The sequence below is a fragment of the Struthio camelus genome, chromosome 1, assembly GCF_040807025.1.
Source record: "Struthio camelus isolate bStrCam1 chromosome 1, bStrCam1.hap1, whole genome shotgun sequence".
NCBI classification, from domain to species: Eukaryota; Metazoa; Chordata; class Aves; order Struthioniformes; family Struthionidae; genus Struthio; species Struthio camelus.
In genome coordinates, this window is record NC_090942.1 from 65735909 (window position 1) to 65761095 (window position 25187).

The following is a 25187-nucleotide window of genomic DNA, read 5'->3' on the forward strand; positions in this document are numbered from 1 at the left end:
TGCCGCTAAAAGAGGAATTGCAGGTACGACTGGCGACCCTTTGTCAGAAGGAAGGCTACTTCTGGTGCATGTTGTGATGGCTGTATATCACTGTCACTCATCTTTTCCCCTTTATTTAATTTTCCCTTCCTGGCAGTTTAAAAAGGACCCCAGTGTTTGGTAGCCGAACAGTACGCTCTTTGTCAAGCCTGTTTCGACGGCTTGGGTTTCGTTATTTGCGGTGGTGGCGGTGGGAGCGCGTGCGCGTGCGGGGACGGGGGGGGAATGCCATCTGGAAAGCTGTAAAAAGAAACTGTTTGTCGATGAATGCAGGCTCTCTCACCTCGAGGAGGAGAGGTGGGGTGGCGGCGGAGGTTAACGTTTCAGGCCTGATAAAGGGGGCCTCTGTCTGCCCGCGGGTGTTACGTGAGGCCAGCGAGCGCGGAGCTGGGCGCTGGGGACCGTGCAAGACCCGGTGGGGAGACAGGGAGATGGTTATTTCTCCAGAAATGGCCAACTCGCCTTTCAGGGGCTGGAGAAGGCTCAGGCTGCTGAGCTGAGGACGTCGTACTTTACCGCGAGTGGCACGTCCAGCGCCGTGCCCCTAATCTTTAAGAGAGCGGAGACTCTTTTTCGACCCATAGCGGGATGTTTCTTCCAACAGGGTGAGCAAGAAACGGGCTCACCCGCACCAAAGTTGTGAGCCTCTTCCCGGAGGTGTTTCCCTCTTGCTGTTAGTCGGTTGCCGGTTTGCGGCTCTGTTTCTGTGCGCTGTAGCCCTAGTGGGTGCCCTTGGATCGTGCCACCAGCTGCGTGAGGGGCAGTGACCTCAAAGGTAGGGTCCAGGCAAGGGCCGAGGGCTTGTCCAAAGCGCAGCTTTGCAAACGTGGGCCTTTGCGAGTTGAAGTGCCGTCTACCGATTCAAAGCGTCTCATTGACAACGGGACGAGCAGAGCCTGAGCCTGCCTACCGTCGCACGTGGTGCGGCTGTCCAGAAAGTGGCCGCGGGGCTGTCACGGCCTGGGATTAGAGGTGGAGGGAAAGTTGGCTGTGCAGATGGTTTTAAGCGCTGATGGAAAGATGATCTCTGGCAGACAAGCCCTGTGGGTTGTGTGTCCCAGCCCAGCAGTTGACAGTGGCAGTACAGGGTCCGTCACGGAGCGAAAGGAGCCCTGTTTTTAAAATCCATGATGTAGCTGAAGAGGCAGATTATTTAGATATGCTTGGCTGATGGAGAGTTGGAATCATTAGGGATGTTCTTGAAGTACCCTGTCCAGAGATGACTCTTCTCATACCTCTGCATGCCACTAGGACTAGTAGTCTCTTGTTGCCTCCTTAGGGTCCCTGTTTTGTCTTTCTCTAGCTATCTGTTTGATCTGTTTTTTATTTTCTCTAGCTATCTGCTTTATCTGCTGCTTGGACAGTGGGCTTTGCAGGGGCAAGGACTGTCTTTTCATTCTGTACAGGCCCAGTGCAGGGCGCTCTGGGTCTATGGTGAGATGAAGATACCCCTGAATGCTTTTATAAGTTATACTTGCAGGCTTATTTCCAATGACATGCACTGCGTACATCTGTTTTCCGTGTGATTATAATCTGGCGTGGTGGGGTGGGTTGTTTTTTTGTTGTTTTATTTTGGTTTGGGGTTTTTTTCCCATTTCAAGAATATGTTCAGTGGCACATCCTTCATGTGGGTTGGCTTGCTTAGTGGTGCTATCTTTCTTTGTATTGTGGGAAAAGAAAGGTGAAAGTCACCTTGTCTCCACATGGTTGCATTCTCTCTACTTGGGAGAGGGGGAGAAAAAGATGTAGAGTGCATCTCTAATTTCACTGGTTTAAATATACGCAGCAAGTCGCTGATGTAAATTGGCTGTCTGTGCAAAAAGTGCGTCTTTTCAGTTCTTTAATGAATAAGGCTGAGCTGCGTAAGGGAGATCTTTTTAGATATTTCGTAAGCTCTGCTCCTCAGTGCATCTATAAAAGAGAATGAAAGTCGATCAACATTGGAAAAATTTTTCCTTTTTTTTTTTTTTTTTCAGGAAGAGAGGTGGTATCTTGGGTGGGATTGCAGAATTGGTCTTGGAAAAGCAAAGCATAATGTTTGGTAGAAGTAAATAATTTAAAAGCGACACCAGTTGGGAACTTGGACAGTATGAAGCAAACTGTCAGATTAAGTAAGCATTTCAGCTTTATTTTCCCCTTTTCCTTCCCTGCTTTCCTATAGTATTGTATGAAACGAGGAAAAAAGCAAAATGTTGCAATTCTTCAGAGAAATATGAGTATCCCAGAAAGCTGCACCCATAGGGGACAGTTTAAGATATATATATAAGTGGTTTGTAATGAACACAGAAATAGATAACAGTTCTGCCATAATTTGGTAGGCTCTTGCAGCCTTTTAAGTAAATCTGAGCTTAGTTCTGACCCTTTCTCTGGGTTATCATTACTCAGTTTATACCACAGCCTTTGGTCTGAGAGAAGGAAGAAAGCTGGCTTCTTACTTGAACACCTGGCAGTTACCTGAGAGCGCCAGGGGACAGTTTTGACTGATTTTCACAGAAATGGGCCTGATAAATACCTTTTTAGCAAAGCATGAAAATACCGAATGTGGTTTACTGTTTTTTGTTATGCCTCCCCCTCCAATTTCAGGTGGAAAGAAGGTGGAAATGCTAAGCGAGAGTAGAGAAGTGAGGCAAGTTTAATGTCAAAAGTAGCTTGCAAAGCTATTCAAAGAAATGCAATTTTGCTCTTGGCCACAGAAAATCTTAGATGCGTGTATCACAAACCCTCTGTTGTCGTGATGAATTGTATTTTTGGATGCTTGATTTGAAATCCTGAGGTTTGACTTGCAGAAGTGCTAGACTCTCACAGCTGCACTTGAACTCAAAGCAAACTATGTTTTGACAATGTAAAGTATAGCAGCAGTGCTAGATCGTCTGAAACATCCAATTCCAGACGTTTCCAGCTGGCTGTTCTAAGTTACAGGATACCTTTTGGCCTTAATCTCTCCATGGCTCGCTCGAATCCCCAGGAGCGCTGTGGAAAGAAATTTATTCCCATTGGTGAAGCATTTTGATCCTGCACTAGCAGGGAATTAGCTCTGTAGGAGCAGAATTTGAATTGTGTATAGTAAAGAAGAAATGAGGCAAGGCGAATATCAGAACATGGTCTAGGTACTTGGTGGAGGGAACCCCATGCGTGCTGCATGTTAGGCGAGGTACACGTTCTGCATACAAATTGCATGAACAATTAAGACAGCCTCATTTTTTAGGTGTATATAATGTGCAAAAGTACACTGAATTAAACCTTTGCAGGTATTTCTTAATGCCTGGGTGCTTTGAAGTGCTAACGTTCAGTTAGCGTAATTTGTATGTACAGTTTAACAGTGCTGGTGCGTTGTACGTAAAAGCTTTAGCCAAGATTATGTTAAGTACTGTGTGGACTGCTTCAGTGACATATTCCATGTCCCAAAATGCCCACTATTTGTGGACCTGCGAAAGGGTAGGTGAAGGGGTAGTATTTCTTATTTGAAGTGTTGTTGCATAATACAGCTCTGACGTTCACAGGAAATTTTGACTGGGGAAGAGGGCTAGAGCTGGTATCATTTGTATAACAGTGAACTTTGGAGTCAGGGTTTCAAAGCCTGAGAAGTCATTGATTGATTTGATTTATTTATTTATTTTGTAACAGCCAAGGTGACCTCTTGTTTAGGCTTTCTTTTCTTATATCTGAATCATTTGCAATGTATTTTGTCTGACCTTGGCAATATAATATTGTCCTATTCATATCTGTCTAGAATACAGTCACCAAGGTCACTTTTTTACCCTGTTGTTTTGGACTCGGTCTCAATCCTCCCGCTGTTCCTCTTGAATCATGTCAATTATAAACTACTTGCCTTTGATTTCTAGACCCTACTCTTTCCGTGTCATATCTCATTTGGTTTGGAGAAGTCACCTCTCTTCTTCATTGGGCCTTTTGGGCCAACTCCCACTGCCTTTCATTTTAGTATTTTGTGTGCACCTTCTTGCTTGTTCTCCTCCTTCCATAAAACCTGTCTCGTTGTTCTTACTCAGACCCCTCCATCAGAAATACTGTTGTCCTAAAGGATATGCTATGCCTGTTGGTAAGACCAGTATTCTGTAGTTGCCTCTGTGTGGGGTTTTTGTTTGTTTGTTTTTCCTTCCCCTATCTGCCTGAGCATGCCTGGTTTTGTGCAGCCTTAGGGTTTTGGGGCAAGGGCTGCCACTTTATTGTGCTAGTACAGTGCCTGACACAGTGGACTAAGGCTCCTACAGGCCATTATAAGAATAAATTAAAAATAACTTTAAAATAACGTCAATGGGCTCAGGAAGAGCAGGAAGGAGAGTGGGAAATGTCCTTGTAGCTCTCTTGGATAGGAGAGATCCCCGGTGACTTCAGAAACTTGAATGCATCAAAGGAAAGAGTATTGTTGTGCAGCTTTGACCATGACAGTGAATGTGTACCACTGGCTTGGGAAAGACAGGGAGATGAGAGTATTAAGGTGAGAGTCACCCAATGTGTCGCTCCGTCCCTTCTTTTCACAGGGTTGTTCATCTGGAATGACAGCTGTCAGCATGCGTGTATAAGGGGCAATGTCAAAAAAAGAGCTAGGTGCAGTTCTTCAAAGTAATCTCAGTGTTAAATATAGGATGTCACTGTCTCTAAAACCATCCATAACCCCATGAACTGGTTAGACTGGCTATAATGTCTAGAATAACTCCAAATACTGCGTGCAGATAAAAAGTGGTGATGGCAGAGACGTCAGGGTAGTCAACAAAGTCACCTTCCAGTGGAGAAAAGTGATCGGTTGAAGGCCAGGATATCCTCCTCTGTTCTAGCAGTTGAACCCTTGTGAGTCTGGGGATTGGAGATGATAAACATCCCAAAACACAGCTTTAGAGGACATACCCTGTTTTGCTGGGCACCCACGACTAGCTTTCTGTTGCACTTGTATAATGATACAAATTTTGGAAAGTTCAAGGGTGATTACTTGGTTTGCTTGATAACTCTCATTTGTGTGGAGCCTTCCCTCCCAAAGGGAGTCTCAAGTAGATTACAAATGATAGCACCACCACAATATAGCTCAGCCCAGAGGGGAGGGAAGCAACAAGCGGAGGCACGGCACAACACAGTGCGGGGGAGGTTTTGGCAGAAGTTATCCAAACAAACTTTTGAAAGTTGCATTGCCAAGGGATTCTGGGTTTCCAGGCAAAGATACCACTTTAAAGGTCTTATCTGAATGATCTACACATAGCAAACTAGAGGGAGTCCACCGATCTGATGAATATTTCGTTGCAGTCAGTAGGGAGGGAACTGCATTCATCTGTTTGAGAGGGACAGGGAGGGTTGAAAGAGAGCAGTGTCCTCTCTCCTGAGCTAATATTTAGACAATGCTACCTCTTTTTTTGGTAAATAGTTCTATTTTTGTATTTCTGTGTTTCCCAGAAAGCTTGGAGTAAGGAGTAAGCCCTCCTGAAACTTAAGTATGGTGTTTAGCCCTTGCTGTGCAGTCACTTCCCTTGGCAGAGCTGGGCTTGCTGTTCTGAAGCTTCTGATTACAGGATATATATTTTCATTTTTAATTCCTTGGTGTGTCTTTGCTCAAATTACCTCTTTCCTTGCCAGCAGTGTTGGTTAGGTCCCACCACAAAGTAATTACTAGCACTGGAGATGTCCATACTTCTTCCTTCTTCCCGTCGCTCAGCCCTTAGCCAGTGCCTGTGCGCACTATGTGCGTGTGGTCTTAGCAGCAACAGACAACAGAAACGCAGGGGCTGTCAGCTTGTTCTTGCTTTGGTTACCCGTTTGCAGCTGAACTCTGGTAACATCTCACCATCTCGATGCAGTCAGGTGTGCAAGGGTCCTTAATCACTCTTCCAGACTGTTTGTGGCCCCGCATTTCAGTGCTGGGTGAGGCGATTCTGCACACTGCCTCCCACGGTGCTGATGCGGCCTGCAGTTAGTTCAAGGCTGTGTTGCCATGCACTGGCCTCGCTCGCATTTGTGGATGTGCTTGCTCTCTGCTTTCATTGCATATAGGAAGTAAATACCACGTATGAAGGTAGGAGAGAGCACTGGAAGTGATCAGCACTCTTCACTTTATGTATGTTTGTGCTTGGATTGCAACTGCTTGACCTATGGGACATGCCTCTCACAGCTACTACCAAGGCATGGCAGAGGGTTGTGGTGTTCACCACTGGAATGCCGTAAAGCTGGTGTAGGGTACTCTCGTGCAAGAGAAAAGAAGGCCTTATACTACTGAACTTTAGCAATGGGCCTAGATTTTTTTTTTTAAGGCAGATTTGCAACAGCCAAAACTCATCTGTGCATCTGCGTAGTAAAAAACAGGCAGGTTAGTAACCTTGTGGAGCCATTTTAAACATTGAATCCTTCCGAGTTCTTGTTCTTCTGTCATACTTTAGGCCTAGGAGAGTATCACCCTCTTGGGCAAGCCAAACATCTGTCTCCTCAGTGGCTATTTGATGAATGCAAATTGGGAGCAAACAGCTTATTGTACCTTCGTTGTTCCAGTTCTGCAAGGTGCAAGGCAAAGGCTTCATCTTTGTCCAGTGAAAAGCTGCATGGCTTTCTGCTGATTAGTGATTGCAATACATGGGGCCTCAGGACAATTCTCCTAGCACATGATGCATGTTTCATTGCTGCCAGTCAAAATCTGCATCCTGTGCTGTGACTCCCAGATGCTCTGGGGAGGAAATTCGCATGATCACCATGACACTGGTGCTCCTATGAAATTCTCAAAGCCATTACCTTCTTTAATACTTACTAAATGAATCCTTGGGGGAAATGCCTTGAATTTGAGAGAGTGAAAAATTCTCTTTGTTCTTAAAAAGTATAATTAACCTCTCCAGCTATTTGATGGTTGCAAGCAACAGAAGGAGCAGAAGTCTGGCTATACGCTACCTCTACAAGGAGGAATAAAACTGAGTCAGCAGGTATTAATGTGTATAGAACATGGCTCCCAGGCTGCTTTACCCGGTGGCTTGTTTAGTCTTGTTCTGCTACGTGTTAGCAGCTTTTGGCAATCAATTTGCAGTGATTAGTGCTCTGTGTCTTTCCTCACTGCTCCTCACTGTGTCCTGGGGCTAGGATTAGGTTACAGCTCTGAAATGGCACAGTTGTCAGCATTGACTGAGGGCTGGATAGTAAGGACAGTGTTTTGCTGATGGACTGAAATACCTTCTGTGTTTGTTTCCCTTCTCTGAAGGAGGGATGACATTATTTTCATTAGTATTCTGTCTGTCTCTGATCTAAACACTTGGTGTCGAATTTCCTTTCCTGGCAGGTGATCTGGAAAATGAGGAATGGTGTTTGGGTACCGAGCTGACTCCAGCTGCAATAAAGACTGAGCCAGCGTTATGCGAGACAGCAGGCCTTACTCCCTCTGTCAGTCTCACTATCACGGCCACACTGCTGGAGGGGGAACAACCTGAGCTACAGACTGATGCCATGGTACTTGCAGACTTTCTGTTCTCCTCCCTGCACAATTAGACACAGATTCTGCTAAGCCTCAGCATACCAGTGTAGCCTCCTTGGTGCCAATGCTTGTCAATTCAGGGTGCCCGCTGCCGTCTGTTTTAGCATTTCTTAATGTTTGCTGATGTCCCACTGCTGCTGTAAGAGCTTATTTTCAAAAGACAAGTCTGTATATTCAAATACTAATTGCTGGATGCACAGCTTTCTCTGTAGTGCTAGACGGTGCCAAAGCCTGAGGCTCGTGTGTTTCTAAAAACATTTAAACAGTCTCTAATGAACCCCTGGACTGACTAACCCATTTGTCCTACCGAGTTTGTGACAAGCTAAATGTCTTGCATAATAAGTTGCTGTAGTGCTGCTGTGCCTGCCCCCATCAGAACGAGACTTCTCATTTGAAATGACTGGAGAGTTTCCCTGTTTGTCTACTAGAAGTCACTTTTGCCAGATCTATCAAGTTCTGACGTTTTGAACTGCTGCTGCTTCCAAACCAAACTGCCTAATAAGGAACATTTGTGATGCCTTTCTGACCACAGCTGGAGCAGCCAGTGAGCTTTCACAAGGGCTTGGTTTGAATGTGTTTGGGCTAAAGAGAATAAACTGCAGCAGCTGACGGCTACCCAGAGCTCCCCATCAGTGGAAGAAAAAAGTGTGACTGTTCTCAGTCCCCAGGGTATGATATCAGGCCAGTTGGGGTGGAGTTAGGCTGTGTTGTCAATAAACATTCCCAGTTGGTTGTGGATCAGAAATATGTGCAACAGAAATCATTCCATGAGAAACTGAAAACTGAAACATGACTTTCCCATAATCCTCTTGTAGTCTGAATATGCTCTCCCCAGTGCGTGATCTTGCAATAGCTTGAGATGTAAAGAGGGTGTCTTGGGAGTGAGTAACTGGTGGCTCATTGCCATTACATGGATTATATAGACAGGCTATTATGAGAGATTTTGGCTGCACCGAGCATGCTGATGCTAGACTGACTTTATCGGGCCTGGGATTGCAGCATTCGGGAGCAAGGCAAACCCTGGCTGAGGGCTTGGCAACCTGGCACTGCAGGCCTGTTAACAGGGCAAGCCAGTTGTCCTCCGAAGTTTGGTCAGCTGTGGCAGTCCCTATTCCTGTTCCCCCATACTGGTTATTAAACTTAGGTCTGATAATCCAGTGGTTAGTGACAGGCATCTTGATCTCACTCCCAGGTGACAGCTCTCTCTATATTCAGCGATGGCGATGCAGCCCTCCACTCCTGCCCCTGGTGGCTACTGTTTCTCCCCCATTGCAAAGAGCATTCTGTCTCTGCTCGAACCGACCAGGTGGTCCGGCAGATCCTAGCGGCAGCTCTGTTGCTAAGAGAAGTAATTTGAGTGGGTTGCATGCTAGCTTTCAGACTGAAATGTCATCTCTGAGGCATAATCTTTTATTTAGCTAAATATAGTAGTAAGAAAAGCCACAGCAAGAGTAGTCAGGGCAGCATTCTCTCTAGCCTGGCTTAGCAAATTGTGTGGAGAAGCAGTGAAAGTTTTGCTTGAAGCAGAGCAGGAGGAGAAGGAAATCTCTCCATTTATGGAGAAGTCGTCCCTGTATCGTTCTCTTAAGGTTTTAAGATGTGTGCTCTCGGTTCTTAGTCTGTTAATTTTTCTTTTTCTAGATGAAACCACTGAGCCAGAAAGTTCTTCCAGAGATTAAATTGGAGCCACATGAAGTGGATCAGTTCCTGAACCTGTCTTCTAAGGAAGGTCTGTTAATTACCAACCCAAGATGCACCAGAGATGACCAGAATGCAGAATGAACATACCTTACTCTGATTAAATATTTGGCTTCCTTGTTCTCCACGTTAATCTTTAGGCTGAAACTCTTGCCTTCTAGGGATTTAACTCAGGCTGCTAAAGAAACCAGCCTCTGTCTGACCCACTTATACATTTTTCTTTCTTGTTCATCACAAAGAAAATGATCCCTTTTTTGTCTGTTACTTATTAACGATTGTACAGTTGCTGGAGGGTGCTTGAATCCTTAAAGTATGGGATTATTTAGGCTAGAAAAGAGATCAATTTATGGGGACTTTAATGAGGGATAGAAATTACGAAGAGCACAATTAGAAACTTTTCTGTTTTAACCACTTTGTCCTGTGATAGGGAAGCAAGGATGTGAGTTTGTATGAAACTAAAAGTTAATATGCTAAAAAACAGATCTGTTTGTTTTAGTGGAGTTTTTAAGAACCATATGGGTCCTTTTGGACTAGGTAACGTACACATGAGGGAGGAGGGGAGATGATCCCTGTCCACAGTTTGGTGGCACATAATCAGTTAACCCAGGAAGAGTTTGAAAGAACCAAATATTTTGGCTGAAGTTTGAGAATATAACTGCAGCATCTCAGTTAGGAACACCTGAGGTTTTGTTAATGGATTTATTTACGTAGTTAAGTAGAACTGCTCTAGGGAAGGAAGCAAATGGCTTAGAAGGTGAGAAAAGGGAGGAGTTACCTGGACCTAGGGCTTAGATAGGATTGCTCAATTTGTGGCATTACGGGCCTTTTTGTCTTATTAGTTTGTATCATCTTCTGGTAACTGCTAGAGTTAAGATGCTAAACCAAAAGGAGCTCATGTAAAATAGCTTTTTTGTTACTATTTTTCTTCTTTCCTCCCCCACCACCCATTTGATCTTTGCAACTCAAATTCCCAATGCATAAAAGGAGTGGAAGGTAGCAAATCCAGCCCTGCATCTTCCTCCTCCCGTTTGTGATTGCTGTAAATTTATCTCAGCGAAATAATGACTTAGTTTTGGACATCTGCTTAGTTGCCCAAGTAATATGAGTAGGTGAGACATTGCACTGTTTCTCTTGGTCTAAGCCTGTTCGGTCATAAGCAGCTATCGAGTTGCAAATTCTAGCATAGGTTCTTCTGCCTGCAAGTGCAAGGGCACTGGATAGCACAATATGAGAGCAGTTCCTGTGACTGGTGACCTATGCTGCACCTGCTCCATCAGCACATTAAAGCCTTCACTGTCCCTGGGTAGTTACTACTTCCCAGTCATGCCAATCTGTCAGGTCTTTGGGAGGCAGAGTATTTCTTTCATGACCTAGCATCTAGCACATGATGCGCACTCTCAAAAACTGCTTGTTTAATTCATAGCAAAATCAGAAGAGACCACTGGTTTTGGAGATGAAGCACACTGGCTCAGAGTCCTCTCTGCCAACGCTGTTTCCTAGGAGTAGGGAACTGGTACTGGAGAGTTGCACTTCCCCCTCAAAGCGTTTGAGAAGAAGCTCAGAAAGAGAGAAATGACTGTAGCAGATGCACAGAGCTCTGCTCTGCCTATTGAACCTAAAGATCGCTGCTGCTTTTTATTTCTTGCTTGGAGACCTGTGTGCTCTGAGAACCTTTGGAGTTACCACTTGATCTGTCTTTTAGCAGACTGTCCTAGTTCTGGGAGCTGGGTGGTGGTGGTGGCTCTAGTGGAAGTTTGAATCAGCACCTCAAAACCTCGTGTTGTATTTCTCTCTTGCCATTCAGCAGTGGATCCCCTGCATTTGCCTCCAACCCCTCCCAGCAGCCATGGCAGTGACTCTGAGGGTGGGCAGAGCCCAGCTAGGTCTCTCCCTCCTTCAAGCCCAATCCAGCTACAAGCTACGGCTAAAGTGACATCACGTACAGCTTCAGCGCTCTCTAATTCCCCTCTCCTGACTGCACCACATGTGAGTTGGGCTGTTTTTTTCCAGCTTTTTTTTTTTTTTTTAATCTCTGCAAAACTCCAGATCCAGTCATTCTTGTTCACTTATCTGTTCTGTTTCTACAGTAAGTGGCCTGTGCCTCTCCTTTAAGTTGAGACAGGAATGCACAGTGCTCTGTGGCTTCTCTCATCATAGGTTGTGTTTTGCATGAGGGTCCAGCCCTCCTAGGGTCTCCTATCCGTGACGTCCTTCCTACTGTCCTTTTGTCTTGGTGAGCAAATGGTGACCTTTAAGGAGAGATTTTTCAGTAGTGCTTCTCACTTGTCTCCTTCCTTATTTGAACCAAGGGGAGTTTTATTGTTGGCTTCAGCGTGTGCAGACCTGGGTCAAAAGCAACTGTTTTGAGGGAATCCTGTCCCGAATATTCAGTCTCTGAAAGCAAACTATCTAAAAGGTCTTACCCTTCCATACATCCCCAGCTGCAAGGAGCTACTGTGGTAGTAGGCAGAGCCCCTCTGAAGCAAGAGAGCTGTTGTCTCTCTTCCCTCACACCTTTCTCTCTAGGGCTCTGTACGCTTACTGTTCAACTATTTCATTTCTATGACACTTGCAGAAATTACAGGGGACCGGCCCACTCATCTTGACAGAGGAGGAGAAGAGGACGCTGATAGCAGAGGGGTACCCAATCCCTACTAAACTGCCCCTGACAAAAGCAGAGGAAAAAGTGCTGAAGAAAATCCGCAGGAAAATAAAGAACAAGGTAAATGTTAGTCTAGCAGCTTTGCTGGGCAGCATCTACTCATATTTCATTTAAAAAATGCTGCGGTAATTATGCAGTAATGGTGTGTAGTACTGCTGAATGCTGTAAGAAGGTTTTTAATAAAACTGTTTGCCTTTGTTTCTAAACACATCCATCAAATTGTCTATCCCTGTGATAGTGCCTTTCTGTCTAGGTATTTACCTGAACACACGAACGTCAGAGTATTTAGAAAGTAGGGTCTTTAGTCGCTGTTGCCTGGCTCCATTTTAAAAACAGTGTAATATTTTACCTTAGGGCAGGCAAAGACCTCTCCCTTCTTCCCAGGGTAATGCAGGTGTTGTCCATTGTTTGAGGTTTAAAATCTGACGTACTTCTGTGCCATAGTGTTTTGATTACTAAGTTCCATGACCTTTAGATAGATGGTAGATGCCAGGCTCTGAAATGCCTTAGGAGTCTTCTCTTTCTTCCAACATGAGGAAGAACTAGTGATGGGGAGGAAAACAGTTTTTCAGACCTGGCCAGCTGACGTGTTCTGATGGACATTTGCACATCTTTGAAGTTAACGCGTTCAGCTGTTGGTTTTACAGATAAAGATGTAAGTTTGCCTGCACTGAATTAGAATTTGCTCCTGCAGTGTAATTTTCCAAAATTTTTGAAAGCAGCCTTATGCATTTTACCACTTTCACGGAACTGGAGTCCTTTAGACTGGAGGGGATCTCTGGAGGTCATCTGGTTCAACCCCTTGCTAGAGCAGGGTCAGCTTAGATCAAGTTGCTAAGGGACTTGCCCAGTGAAGTCCATCAAAGGGTGGAGAGTCCTCAGCTTGTTTCCATATTCAACCAGTGAAAAAAATGTTCTTTAATTGGACTTTCCCTTGTTGCAACTTGTATTTGATGCCTCTTGTTTGATTGCTATGCCCCTCTGAGAAGACTGGCTTCGTCTTCACTACCGTCTTGTAATAGATAGTTGAAGATGGCAGGAGAATCTCCCCTTAGCCTTCTCTTAAGTCTGAACAAATCCAGCTTTCTCAGCCTCTCCTCATGTCGTGTGCTCCAGCACACTTCTTACAGCAGTTGCCCTCCTCTGGATGTGTCTAGTGTGTCCAAAATATTTATTTCAGAGCCTAGAACCGGACGCAGTACCCCAGCCGTGGTCTTGCAACTGCTGAATAGATGGGAAGGATCACTTCCTTGATCTGCTGGCTACGGTCTTGCTAAAATAGCCCAGGATAATGTTGACCTCCTTTGCCATGGGAGCCACACTCCTGACTCATGTTTGGCATGTTGTCCATCAGGACCCACAGGTCCTTTTTTACACAGCTGCTTTCTACTCCATGCGTGGTTTTTTCCTGTCCCACATGCGGGGCTTTGTTCTGGAATCTCATTCTAGTTCTTTTAGTACTTGTCCTAAGATCTTCTCTCCAGATGAATCTGGTTTACTGCTGAAGGTAAGATCTGTAAGAGCAGGGAATGATTTTTTTCTTGTTACTGAGAGGAGCAATCTTGCTTCAGGATGTGGAAACAGACCAAGTCAATGCTCTGCTTGCCAGGAACAGAAATAAGAATAACACAGAGGCTTGAATCTAACAACATCAGGGCTTTTTACCAGTTTATTAATTTGTCTCTGCTGCCTTTTTTTCCTATGCAAATATTTGGTGTTTTTCATCCTTTTTTTTTTTAATTTTTCCTTTAGATCTCTGCTCAGGAAAGTAGAAGAAAAAAGAAAGAATACATGGACAGCCTGGAAAAAAAGTAAGCCTCCTTCCTGTTTCAAATGGGCCAATAACACCAGTTGCTGGCATGGGAAGGGATCCAGCTGTTGATGCACAAAGTGCTGTTTCGTGCACAAAGTGCCAGCTGCCACCTCGTGGTTATGACTGAGAAAAGGCTTTTCCTTTGGCTTCTGCTTATACGCTCGCTGGGGTGGTGCACATGTAACCATGTCTACTCAAAGACATTGCTAAAGTGCTGCAAAGACCTTAAACAAAGCAAGACCCATCTGCTGTTAGCCTTTGCCTCGTGTGACGTTGTTGGCCTAGTGGGCAGGCGATGTCCAGGGAAGGGTAGGTTCCAAATGAATACATTCTGTTTGTTAGTTCAGGTGGAGATAGAAATAGGAAGTGGGTGAGTCAAAAGTCCTGGGGGAATAAGCGGGAATAAGGAAAACAGCCTGTGACCCATCAGCTTCCTTTAGCAAGAAGATCCCAAACCTCCAAAGTGAGTGATTTATAGCTCAAATTAATATTTCTTCAAAGAAACAAGGTTGTTTTTCTGTTTGTTTGTTTTTTTTTCCTCTTATGCACTTCACCAGATGGATCTGTTAAACCCTTTGTACCATCTTTGGTGATAACCTCGACATAATTTCCTTTTGTTCTTCTTAATATCCTTATGAAAGAGCCTCACTTTCTCAGACTTTTGTGGGGCTCTGCTGTACGCATACAGAAAACAAAGATATTTCCCTATTACCTTTTTCTTTCTTGAAGCTATTCAGACTGGTCGTATTTTAAAAGTCCCATATTTTTACTTGAAACTCTTCTTTTGCATGTCATGTGGTAACCTCCTTTAGGTAGGGCATTGTGGAAAAGAAAAATACTCTCTTGGAAATGAATCTTCTGGCTTTTTAACCCCCGTAAACTTGAAATTAAAGGATCCAATTTCAGAAGCATTGCATTTGTTAACTTGCATGGTTCCTCATCTTAACAATGAAGTGCACATATGGTATACCCTTACACAACATACCTGCTAACAGCATACATGTAGCATGTTCTGTGACTTCTAAAGTCCCTGTCCCATGGCCTGATGCCCAGGGAAAATCCAAGCAAGGTCTTTGCCCTTTCTATTCCAAGGGGCAAAAAGTAGTTACAGTCCATTCTGAAAGCATTACACCTACTGGGACGTAGTTCGGAGCACTGTAGGCAGATGCTGTACAACTAGTAGGATCTTTTGCAATGTCATTTACACCATGAAGTATGGTTAAAGCATCTGAATAAAGTTGATTGGTGTAGCTTTTCATTAACTGTAGGCAAGACCATAGATGTCTTTGTGAAAACGAGTTCAGTTTGTTTTACAATCTCTGAAGTATAATAGATAATCTGATTTTAAATTCATTCTTTTTTCCTTATGCTGTCTCCAGAGTTGAGACTTGTTCAAATGAAAATAGTGAGCTGCGTAAGAAGGTTGAAGTCCTGGAGAATACTAACAGGTAAAGTGTGAGGGGAATAAAGCAAAACTGTAACAGTACAATGAAATATGAAAATGTGAGAGTTAAGAGTTCACTTGAAATATGTGTTGTGCTCAAGAAACCTCTTATCACCTTTCTTTGGATTCTTCCACTTCCCAAGAAAAAATGATTAGTGGTAGACAACAAAAAAAATGCAACCCAACTCTCTAAACTGTCTTTTGTTAGAGAAAGACTGTCTTGACAGGAGGCCTCAGGAGGAAAGGCCTTGACCTCGACTGTTACCCTGAGCTCTGGAGTGCAGGAGCTCTGAAACTCAAGAGTCATTTATTAGTTTGTTCTTCTGGACTACTAGATGTCATTGCAATTACTGTGTCTTTCTAATCATCTGACACCCCAGAGCTTCTTTCATTTCAGGGAGTGCAACTTCCTTTGGAGAGAGAATCAACTTCTTCATTTCTGATCAGCGGGCTTATATAAACGGTTGACTCAATGGTGGCTTTCTCAAAGGACATGTGGCAGAAAATGTTCAAAACTTTAAATAGGACATTAGCTGATAGAGAATAGTGTCAGTTATGGTTTATGCTCAGTGTGCTCTCAAATGATAGCAAATTCCAATGAGTAACCGCTAGATGAGCCCACCGTAAATACCTTCATAGTTGGAGGCATTTGTAGTGATGGTTGAATATTACCGTTGAACGTGATGGTAGCACTGAATTGTAGGAGGAGGCTGAGTTTTGAAGATAAGACCCACGATCATGAAAAATGGCCCTAGAGTTTGTCTGGCAGCCAGCATATTGCTAATTGAGTGGCATGTGTTGTTTCTAATGTCCGGATCCAGTCTCCAGATCCAGTCTCTAATTTCATGGAGCCAGACCCTGTAGCACTATAATTTGCTGGAGAGCGTCTCCCACACACTGCTCATGCATAAAGACATCTGCTGCTTGTTTGAAGAGAGCCAAGCCGTTTCTGTCTCTCTTTTGAGCATCTTCCTGTAGTATTTTACATACAAGAACAAGGAATTGCTATGTAGGTGTAGAGTAGGGCTGTAAGTCCCAGTATGTGTCCTACAGCAGGTGATGAAACCAGCTGCTGTAGGACAGGGTGCAAAAGTCATAAAGTGAGCAGCTGTGGGTGAACCACTCAGTGACAACATGTTGTCAAGCCTCGAGAATTACAGCCAGCTTTTTCCATCTCATGAGTTATTGCAGATGCAGTCATTAAAACAGCTCTGTTAGTATGGTCCTTCCTTTTAGACAGGATCTTTAGCATCTTCTCTATTATTTGGTAATCTTAATTCTGTCATGCCAAATACTCTAAAAACATGTAGCTACCTAAGACCTAAGTGCTATTATCTCTGAATCCCTCATACTCTGGGCATATGGAATGAGTCGCATTGTTTTCTTCCCTCTGCAATAGCACTGATACTGATTTGTAATCTCCTGCAGAGAAGCGAATGTTCCTGCCCCACTGCACAATGATTCTTGTATTTTGTGGCAATGCTGATTTGGCTATTTAGATGAAAACTGTATCTAAAAACTGTTAAGGTTGCAAATTGAAGTACTCAGAAATTTGTAAAAATTTCATCAAATCTTGAATTACATAACACTACATTGTGGGTTTTTTTGAAATGTCTCACCCCAAAGAGCCTCTTTCTCTCATTTAGAGTATATTTATGCAGTCTTTTTACCTGATTCAGAAAGGTTTCAGGCCCTTACTTACTGTACTTCATCCACTTCCTACAAGGAATTCAAAATTATCGATTTCCTCATTGGTATTTGCACAGAGCCTTGATCTGGCATCCAGAAACCATTCAGAAGTTTCAGAACTTGTGTTCACAGCATCCTATAGCTGGTAGTTCTGCTTCCTGTTTACAGACAAGGATCAAAGCTTAAGGAAGTGAAGTTCAAAATTATGCAGTGCTAGTTTTTTCTTGGAAGCCCAAATTTAAACGTTTAGGACCTAGTATCTAGCACGGAGTTATATACACAGGCATATCTTATTTAGTATGCCAAAAGCAGAGCCCCAGTTGACTTCAGTTGTAGCTTTGAGTGTTTAATGCATTCAGAAATGAAGATATGATTGAAAATATCGTGTAAAAATAGACAGACAAACACTACAGCCGTTCTTTCATTGTAAAAAACAAAACAAAACAAAAACAGACAAAAAAACCAAACAACATCCTGAGAGGAGAAGAAAGATAACAGGGAAGTAAGGACTGTGATTACGTGTAAAAATGTCATGCCTTTAGTATGGACATAGCACAAAGCTTTTTTTTTTTTCTTTTTCTTTTTTCCTCTTTGCTGGAAAATTGGGCTATAGCTGCTCTCGTAAAGGTTCTTGCCCCTTTATGTGCAGTCAGTTGAGATGGCGTTTTTATATTATGGCTGGAGTTGTGAGGAAACTGAAGGGGAATTTCCAAAACATACCACTATTGAACAGCAAAATTTCCTTTCAGTATGTGCAATTAGTTTTTCTGAACGTATCATTCTTCTGTATATAGAAAGTATTTTGTACAGTTACATACCTAAGACTACAGGGAAACTCCTGCTTGAAATTCAAAATCTGCACGCACTAGAATTTCTCGTGGTAAAAATACATCCCTACCTTATTCTGAGTAATATGAAGGATTTTAGCAGAATCCCCTAAGAATATGCCTTAACTTGAAATTCTGGATCAGAAAGATTTTACTGTAAAATGTGCAAGTTTGACCAAATAGTTTGCACCTGGAATCATCTGCCTTGACGTCCATGCATCTTAAAAGGCAAGGCAAGAGGCTGGGGATCCAAATGCAAGGGAGTCTTTAATTCTTATTATTGTGAGTGGGTGACTGCAGCATTTTTGGCATCTTCTTTATTAGAACACTAGCATATGTTTCCTCTTCTAATTTATGTGACTCAGTCCCTTAAAAGAAACCCATCCAAGTTCCTTTCTAGACAGTTATTTCAAAACTAAAAAAAGTACATTATTGCTTGCATAACTGTTCTGTCCTGTGCCACAAGTAAGCCAGACTCTCATTGCTTTGGGTTGCATCCGAACCTGTGGGACAGTGCTGTCCTAAGAAGCCTAAACAGAAGGACAAAGGGTAGGAGAAGAAGCTGGCACCAGGAGTTGAGCGGACTTGTCCCTATCACAAAGAAGGCTCAACCCACTTAGGTGGTGGCACCGGCAGTGAAAGCAGAAACTGCCGATGGTCTAAGGATTTGAATATACTCTCTGGCACCAGCAGGTTGTCTAGCTGGGAGCCACGGCTGTTTGGGCTTAAAGGTGATATTAAATCACTGGATATTGCGTGCATGACATAACTGAAATTAAAACAAAACTACTTCTCATAAATTTGTATGTATAAATGTATTTATTGATGATCACTTTCCTAAAGAAGTGATAGAAATAGCATCGAATATAGTCTATAGTTGAGAGGGGTGTAAATATTATTGTCAGAGAGGGACAGTGCATGCAAGTAACTGCTAGAGTTGTGCTCATAGAGTAATGAAAAGCCAGTTGTGTAGCTCTCCCCTCTGACAGGGGCTGGCTGAGGGCCGCTGCTAAAGGCAGCGGCTTTATAAAAACAATTATGATGCTCTTCCATGTCTCAGGCTCCTGCCCAAACCATCGATATAATTCCCAGTCATCTAAAGATCAAATCACAAATCAGTGTGACCCACCAGTGTTTTATCAGCACCAGAGCTGCCAGGCCTCACTGATTTACATGGCAGTTCCTTCATCCAATGCTGGTAAAGCCAGTTTTACCAAATCTTTCCCAAGGAGTGAAGGATTGGGATTTAAGTCACAATGAGACATCTTGCTGCTCGCTTCAGACCACCTTCATAATAGCTGATGGAGCTTGGAAGCCCTAGAGCAGCTGCTTGCTTTTAATGGAGCAGGCCAGTGTTTTTATGCTGAAACATTTTGATGAAAAATTGCTGGATTTTTCCCCCCTTTTTTGATTCAAATGAGAAGAGTTGTGGAATTTCTTACTTTGAAATATTCTGATCTTTCACTGAAAACCTAACTTTGAGATGTGCTCCCCTTCCTACAAATAGGAAAGGCCTAGATGGAAAGAGTATGTTGGAAGAAAGAGGAGAATTATTTTTTTTCCTTTTTAATACATGAAAGTTAGGTTTTGTTCCCTCATAAAGTAGATACATTCTCTGAAAAACCTTGATCAGAATCAACATTGCTTTTCCCCCACCCCAGCCATCTTTTTTTCTTTAAATCAATGTTCACTTTTAAATATAAACACTGAATTGAGGAAGCCTCCCAAGTGGTTAGGTCCTGCAGTGACAAATTTTCCTCTCCTCAATGAAAGTGTCACTGGAAGCAGAGGGGAAGCCTTGACTTGTTCCTTGCTTTAATAGTGAAAGGAGCCCTTCTCAGGATAAACGCGTGATGTGCACGTGAAATCAAGACATCACAGAGAGTGGATTTGCTGGCAGAGTGTGGAAGGGAGAGCAGGAGTCTTCAGTCATTTTACAGTTTTCCTATAAGGTGCTTCCATTGGCAGGGAGAAGCGCGAAAGCACATTCACACCTCCTACCGAGGTGACCCTCTAATTGAATGTCACGGGGAAATGTGTCAGACTCGGTGAAAATAATCTCTGTGGGTGCAAACCCCCTTATGCATGCTGCCTTGGGATTGCGTTTTCTCCTCTTAGAATTTAGGCATAGGCAGTATGTTTCACTTCAAAGCATTCTTGGCCTTCCTGCTGATGTTTAGAGGGAACATCTTGATAAAACTTTCCCCTGTTCTTAAAAGCGCAGAACTGCTCCTTTGCCCTCTTATCTTAGTGCATCCTGTCCCTCCAGCCTTGCAGTAACAATGAAGGCAACTTTTCTGGGGGAGGGGAGCCGTTTTGACCTTGGAATGCACAGTCTTCCAGCAGCACTTCAGATCTAAATATAGATTAAGAGCACAAAAGAGTGCATTTTGCTGGTAGCGGGGTAAACCAGGGCTGCTGTGTCATCTCGGAACTAATGAACTTGTATCTTCTGTTGCCTTACTTCTTGCTCTTAGTTTGAAAATGCACCTGTAGCATGTCAGTTCCCAACGTTGAGTCCTTGTCTGCTGAGAAGAAGCCAGTAGCTCTGCTCAGGCAGATAAATTACATGGGGGTGAAAGACCTTTTATGTGAATGTAGCTGATAAAGAAGGTGAGGATGAATCTTCCTGTGTGTGGTATAGACCTCAAAAAACCTGCATAAGCATGGGGTGGAGGAATTAGGCTTTCCAAAACCAAAGCGTTTTTGAATCCAGCGCTCTGGGCCCCCTCTGCCCAGCAGGATTTTTAGATTGGATGGAAAAAGAGATGGGCAAAATGAGGAGAAATGCCTCTGTTGATTTCCATGCCATCCATTAGCTGTTTTCTCACTGACGCCTCCACAAAAAGTGGCAAGAGTGATCTGCATTTCAAGTCTGCTGCTGCTGCCAGCCCCCGAACTAGGGAGGAGGAGCGCTCTTTCCTCCTCGCTCTGCAGAGCTATTTTGTGTTGAGCCCAGTGATTCAGGCCTGGAGCAGGGAGAAGATTTAGTCTTCTATAATAGCACAGAAACTGCACTGTTAAAAAGTCATTGCTGTTATAACATAGCTGTTGGCATATGGTGAGAATGTTGTGCGTAGCATATTCTGTGCCAGAAAATCATATGTACCGTGTATGCAAGTCTAACTCTGCAAACCCTGAGCCATATAATTGGTGGAAAGAGGGACTGGGGAGGTGTGTAGAAAAGAAGGGAAGTAGGATGGTCTAATTTGCGGGATGGAAAGTGTCTTCACCTCTTAGTTTGCTGGTGGTCTCTCTACCTGTGAATAAAGGACTGAATTAGGCAAATCACTTTGTTTTTTTAATAGTGAGTTGCAGAGTGCTCTCAACGGCATGCAAGACATCTTTCCTTTATAAGTTGAGAAGAATCTGCTGGCCCAGATAAATCTGTGCCATGAGCATGCCTTGTGCTCATTTCAGAACGCGTGCCTGAAGTCCTTGAATTCCTTAAACCTTAATTAGCAGTGATCATTGATGATTAGAAAAAGTGTATAATAATAGGCAGACAAGTGTATATTGAGCTGTAAAGGCACCTCTGGGTCTGTCCTACAATTAGCTTTTAGCGAGTCCGATCTTAAAATAATCTTCCCATTTTCTCTGACACGCTAACCTTGCCTCTTGCTCTAGCGTTTGACATCGCAGTCGTCAAGGCAGTTGCATAGAATTTAGTGGGGGTTACCCCCTGCATAGGCAGGGCGACTTGCAGAAGTGAAAAGTAAAATTGGAAACAAACAACCGAGTTAACAACTTGATGAAAACTTGTACTATATTTGACTGTGTTGAGGGCAGGCGTTTGGGTTAGTACATCTCTGTTAAAAAGCTTTTATCAAAGGAAAATAGGAACTGTTGGGAAAACCCTGCATCAGTCATTCTTTTGAGAACACTTCCCATTTCAATGACTCGCATCCTGACTGTAGTAATTGATGATGGTACAACAGAAAACACGACCAGAATAACAGAATAGATATTCTCCGGGTCCAGGACTGTTGACTGTGACCACAACTGAGTTCCCATTGTGGTAGGCACCTCTGAAAAGTGCAGTCAGAGAGGCCACATCAAGCATCTGTTATTTGGTAAGCTGTTGGAGGATTTAGCAAGTAGTAGTGAAGTACTTCAGTTACTAGATACATTTATGGAAAGTGAAGGCTGTGCTTATGTCTGGTTTTAAATTCTTTTCTTTGAAAAAAGCTGTCCAGTTCCCTGTACAGCAGGTTGTCAAGGAAAGGAGGTATATGCGTACCTGTACCATCAGTTAAGAGTAGTTACAAACCTGCTTCTGCTCCTTTTGAAATAATGGCAAAACTCGTGTTGAATTCATGGCATAGAAACAGGTTGTATGGGCAGCTAGTCCATTGCAGATACAGCAGTTTCAGTTGTTTGTACATTTACTAGAATCTATTTCTGGAAAAACTCTGTAAATACAGTTTTTATTTATGAATAAGAGGCTTCTGAAGCAACGAATGAAGTAATTTTTCAGGGACATCACTTGTGGAAAATGACCTTTTTGAAAGGTCTAGTGCTAAGACCTGTGAAAACTCTGTAAAATTAAAAACATTCCTTCTAATTTCAAGGGAGGATTTTAGTTAGTTGTACCTTATAAATGCTGTATTATTGCCAGGCATGTAAATTGAAGTGAAAAGCTGTTTAACCAGCAAATACATCAGTATGTTTGGTGTTTGTGTCTGTGTCGTCTTTGCTTTTCAGAACGCTTCTGCAGCAGTTGCAGAGGCTCCAAGCCATGGTTGCTGGGAAAGTGTCCCGTTCGTGTAAGGCAGCTAGCACACAGACAGGGACCTGTCTTATGGTGAGTGTCTCTAAAGCTGGGAATTGTAGGGCAATGAGATTGTCTTTCCACTGCTCAAAGGCCTATCGCCTGTTCTGCTAAGCCCCTTGATTTCAAATTCTCAGGTGGGGAAACTTTTCTTGGCAGTTTGACAATTAATTTTGAGTTGGGGGAGAAGCCTGTCTGCTGACGATTAATGGTTGTGGGAAGGCATTACGTTCTGCTGGAGATTTGGCCTATGCTTTTGGTTGGGTGCTGCAGTAGTAAAAGAAGAAGTGCTGGTCCTCTGAGTGACGTGTTTTATTATTTCTTACGGTATTGTATTTGAGAAATGCTGTCTACAGTCGTACAATGAAAATGAGGGTGCCCTTTGATGCTCAGTTCTTTTGATACCAGTAAAAATAAACTTTATCATCCAAATAAAGTTATGACTAAGGCTGTAAATCTACCTATGGCCTATTTCAGTAACAGTAGTCAGAATAAGAAAAGGGTTAGAATGAAAGTCTGCCCTCCGCAAACTCAGCCAGCAAGTTCCCTTTATGCTAGAGCTATAAATTGAAGGAAATGATTTTCAAGGCCTATGCTGTTCTTCTAGGCTGCCAGCCTCTCTGTTTATGTCACTTTGAAGCAAAACTGGGGCCAGCAGCAGAAATAACCTTGGAAGTGCCCGACAGTATCTGTAAAACACACATGGCGGTTATGTCTGCTTTTCAACTTTGGGAGTAAATAAGGCAACAGGCCAAAATGATGGCAGACAGGGCCAGCATTGAAATCTGCCTTTTAGAACACTGAATTGTTATTGTATATGTGCTTGTACTGAGAGACACTGTATGTAGTGATGAAAACAGCCTCAAATGATTGGTTTTAAAAAAGCATCAGGTCTGCTGTGTGTTGATTCTGAGTTTTGATGTGTGTACGTGGGCCATGAGCCAGTCCGCTCACCTCGTCTGCTTCCTCCCTTTGCCAGATGGTGGTGCTGTGCTTTGCAGTTGTTTTTGGCAGCTTCTCTCAGAGCTATGGGCCCTATCCGTCTGCCACAAAGATGGTGTTGCCCAGGCAGCATTCCTCATCAGAGTCGTACACTGACTCCATTGGTAAGTGACAGCCACCCCAGTCTTGCTCAGTGCTTGCTTCACCCTTTGGCCCTTGTTTTCCACACTGCCACCCCTGCATCCTCCCGAGGCACATCTTGCTTTTCTGCTCCTTAGCTGGCTGTATGCTGTTGGTCCCTTTTGCCCTTCTGGCTGGGGTGGAGGTGGGATTCCTTGTGGGGAACCTCTGGGCTCCAGATTTCTCCATGGTCTGAATAATTGCTGTTGCCAGTTGGGAAATGTCCTTCCTTTGCCTCAATTCTGAGGGTGAGCAACAGAGCCTGCTATGGCCCAGCCTGCCCTTTCACCTGGGGCCCATGCAGTGCAGTGATAGAGTTTGGCCTTGGGTGCATGGAGTGGTTGCATGTCTTTGCCATTCCCTATACATACCTGTGTTTCTCCAAAGCAGAATAGCTTGGCAAGCTATGCTGATGGCAGCAGACTTCAAAAAGGTGGGCAAAGCCTTGCCCCACTAGCCTGCTCGGTACTTCTGTTTAAAGCCTCTTTGTTTCTGTTTGTCGAACTAAAGCTAATAGTCTGTAAAAGGTAGCAGGAGAGTTTGATTTCTGCTCAGTGCTGAATGTTCGTATTGTCAGAAAGCACAGCTGATGTTAGCTGGTGTTTCCTTTGCAAGTGTCAACAGAAGGTCCAAGAACTGAGTGGGAAACCGATAATATTACGTACTAGTTAAGAGCTAGTTGCTTTAAATGTACGTTACCAAAGCAATCGTTGCTTTTGCTCTTGCTCTTGCTCTGTGGGTAGTTCAGAACTTTTTGATCTCTGTCAGGACTGTTACTGTGGTATCTTCCCTTAGCCATCAAATTACCTGTTGTTAATCACGATGAAAAGAAAAGACTTTTGCTGCTCTAGTTCTGCTCCGGTGGTTTCCAGTTTCTGACATGACCAAGGCTGTTCTGTCTGAGCTGCCTGTTTCTCATCTGTCTCTTGCCTCCTGTCTTTGTATGCAGTGAGGTCAAGGAGTCTGCTAATATATGAAGAGCCTCACCAACTGGAGGAGTCGTCAAGCCCAATCTCCTTTGCAGATCGCAACGAGAGACACACAGACACCTCCAAATACAGAGCCCTGTCTCTGGAAGCCATGCCAGGGGGACAGCAGGATGATATCATGCAGTTCACAATAGCCAATGAGACGAGGCTAGAGAAATCAGTGCTGCTGGGCCTGCAGCAGCACAGGTGAATGCAGGGTGGGCTGCTTGTCGTCTGGGCGTTCAAGGTTATTTGTGCCTGGAGGCCAGCAGTAAGACTGAGGGCTCTGATATGCTGGGCACTCTGCAACGTGAAGGTTGGTCTCTATTTGGAGAGCTTATAGGCAAAGCTGTTGTTACTCTTACTTGGAGAACTGGTTGCAAGAATGTTTTATTAGCAAAATGGCTACCAAACTCAGTGCACCTGCCAGAAACCTAACCCCTGTTAGCCTGTTAGTTATGCCTTCCCCACTTCTTTAAGTTCTTATTTGTTTGCCTCCTAAAGGAATAAGCTTTTGCCAGTTGGGTGGAAGTGTGAGGTTGTGACTCACTGGGCTTTCTGTGAGGTTAGGGTGTGAAGAGCTGGAGCTTCTCACAGCAGTGATCTTACTAGAGCATAGTGCTTGAGAGTTTGCAGCACTCTGGCTTAAGAGACAGACCTGTAAAGTTACCTGGGCTACTTAACACAGAGTTCCTTCATAATTC

General features: G+C 43.7%; 1 protein-coding gene across 10 annotated transcripts in view; it reads left to right on the plus strand.

Annotated features, from left to right (window-relative positions):
* The window catches only part of CREB3L2 (cAMP responsive element binding protein 3 like 2), an 83182-nt gene that overhangs the window by 52936 nt on the left and 5059 nt on the right, over window positions 1–25187 (plus strand). For 6 of the 10 annotated variants that reach the window (XM_068945668.1, XM_068945701.1, XM_068945731.1 and 3 more), the window contains 9 exons: window positions 7298–7464; window positions 9131–9218; window positions 10992–11173; window positions 11763–11909; window positions 13602–13660; window positions 15042–15110; window positions 22327–22426; window positions 23373–23499; window positions 24465–24690. In XM_068945668.1, the coding sequence (XP_068801769.1) occupies window positions 7298–7464; window positions 9131–9218; window positions 10992–11173; window positions 11763–11909; window positions 13602–13660; window positions 15042–15110; window positions 22327–22426; window positions 23373–23499; window positions 24465–24690 (1165 nt within the window). Of the gene's footprint in view, window positions 1–2015; window positions 2151–7297; window positions 7465–9130; window positions 9219–10991; window positions 11174–11762; window positions 11910–13601; window positions 13661–15041; window positions 15111–22326; window positions 22427–23372; window positions 23500–24464; window positions 24691–25187 lie in introns of all 10 variants that reach the window. The other 4 variants (XM_068945679.1, XM_068945720.1, XM_068945751.1 and 1 more) reach the window with 2 other exon arrangements.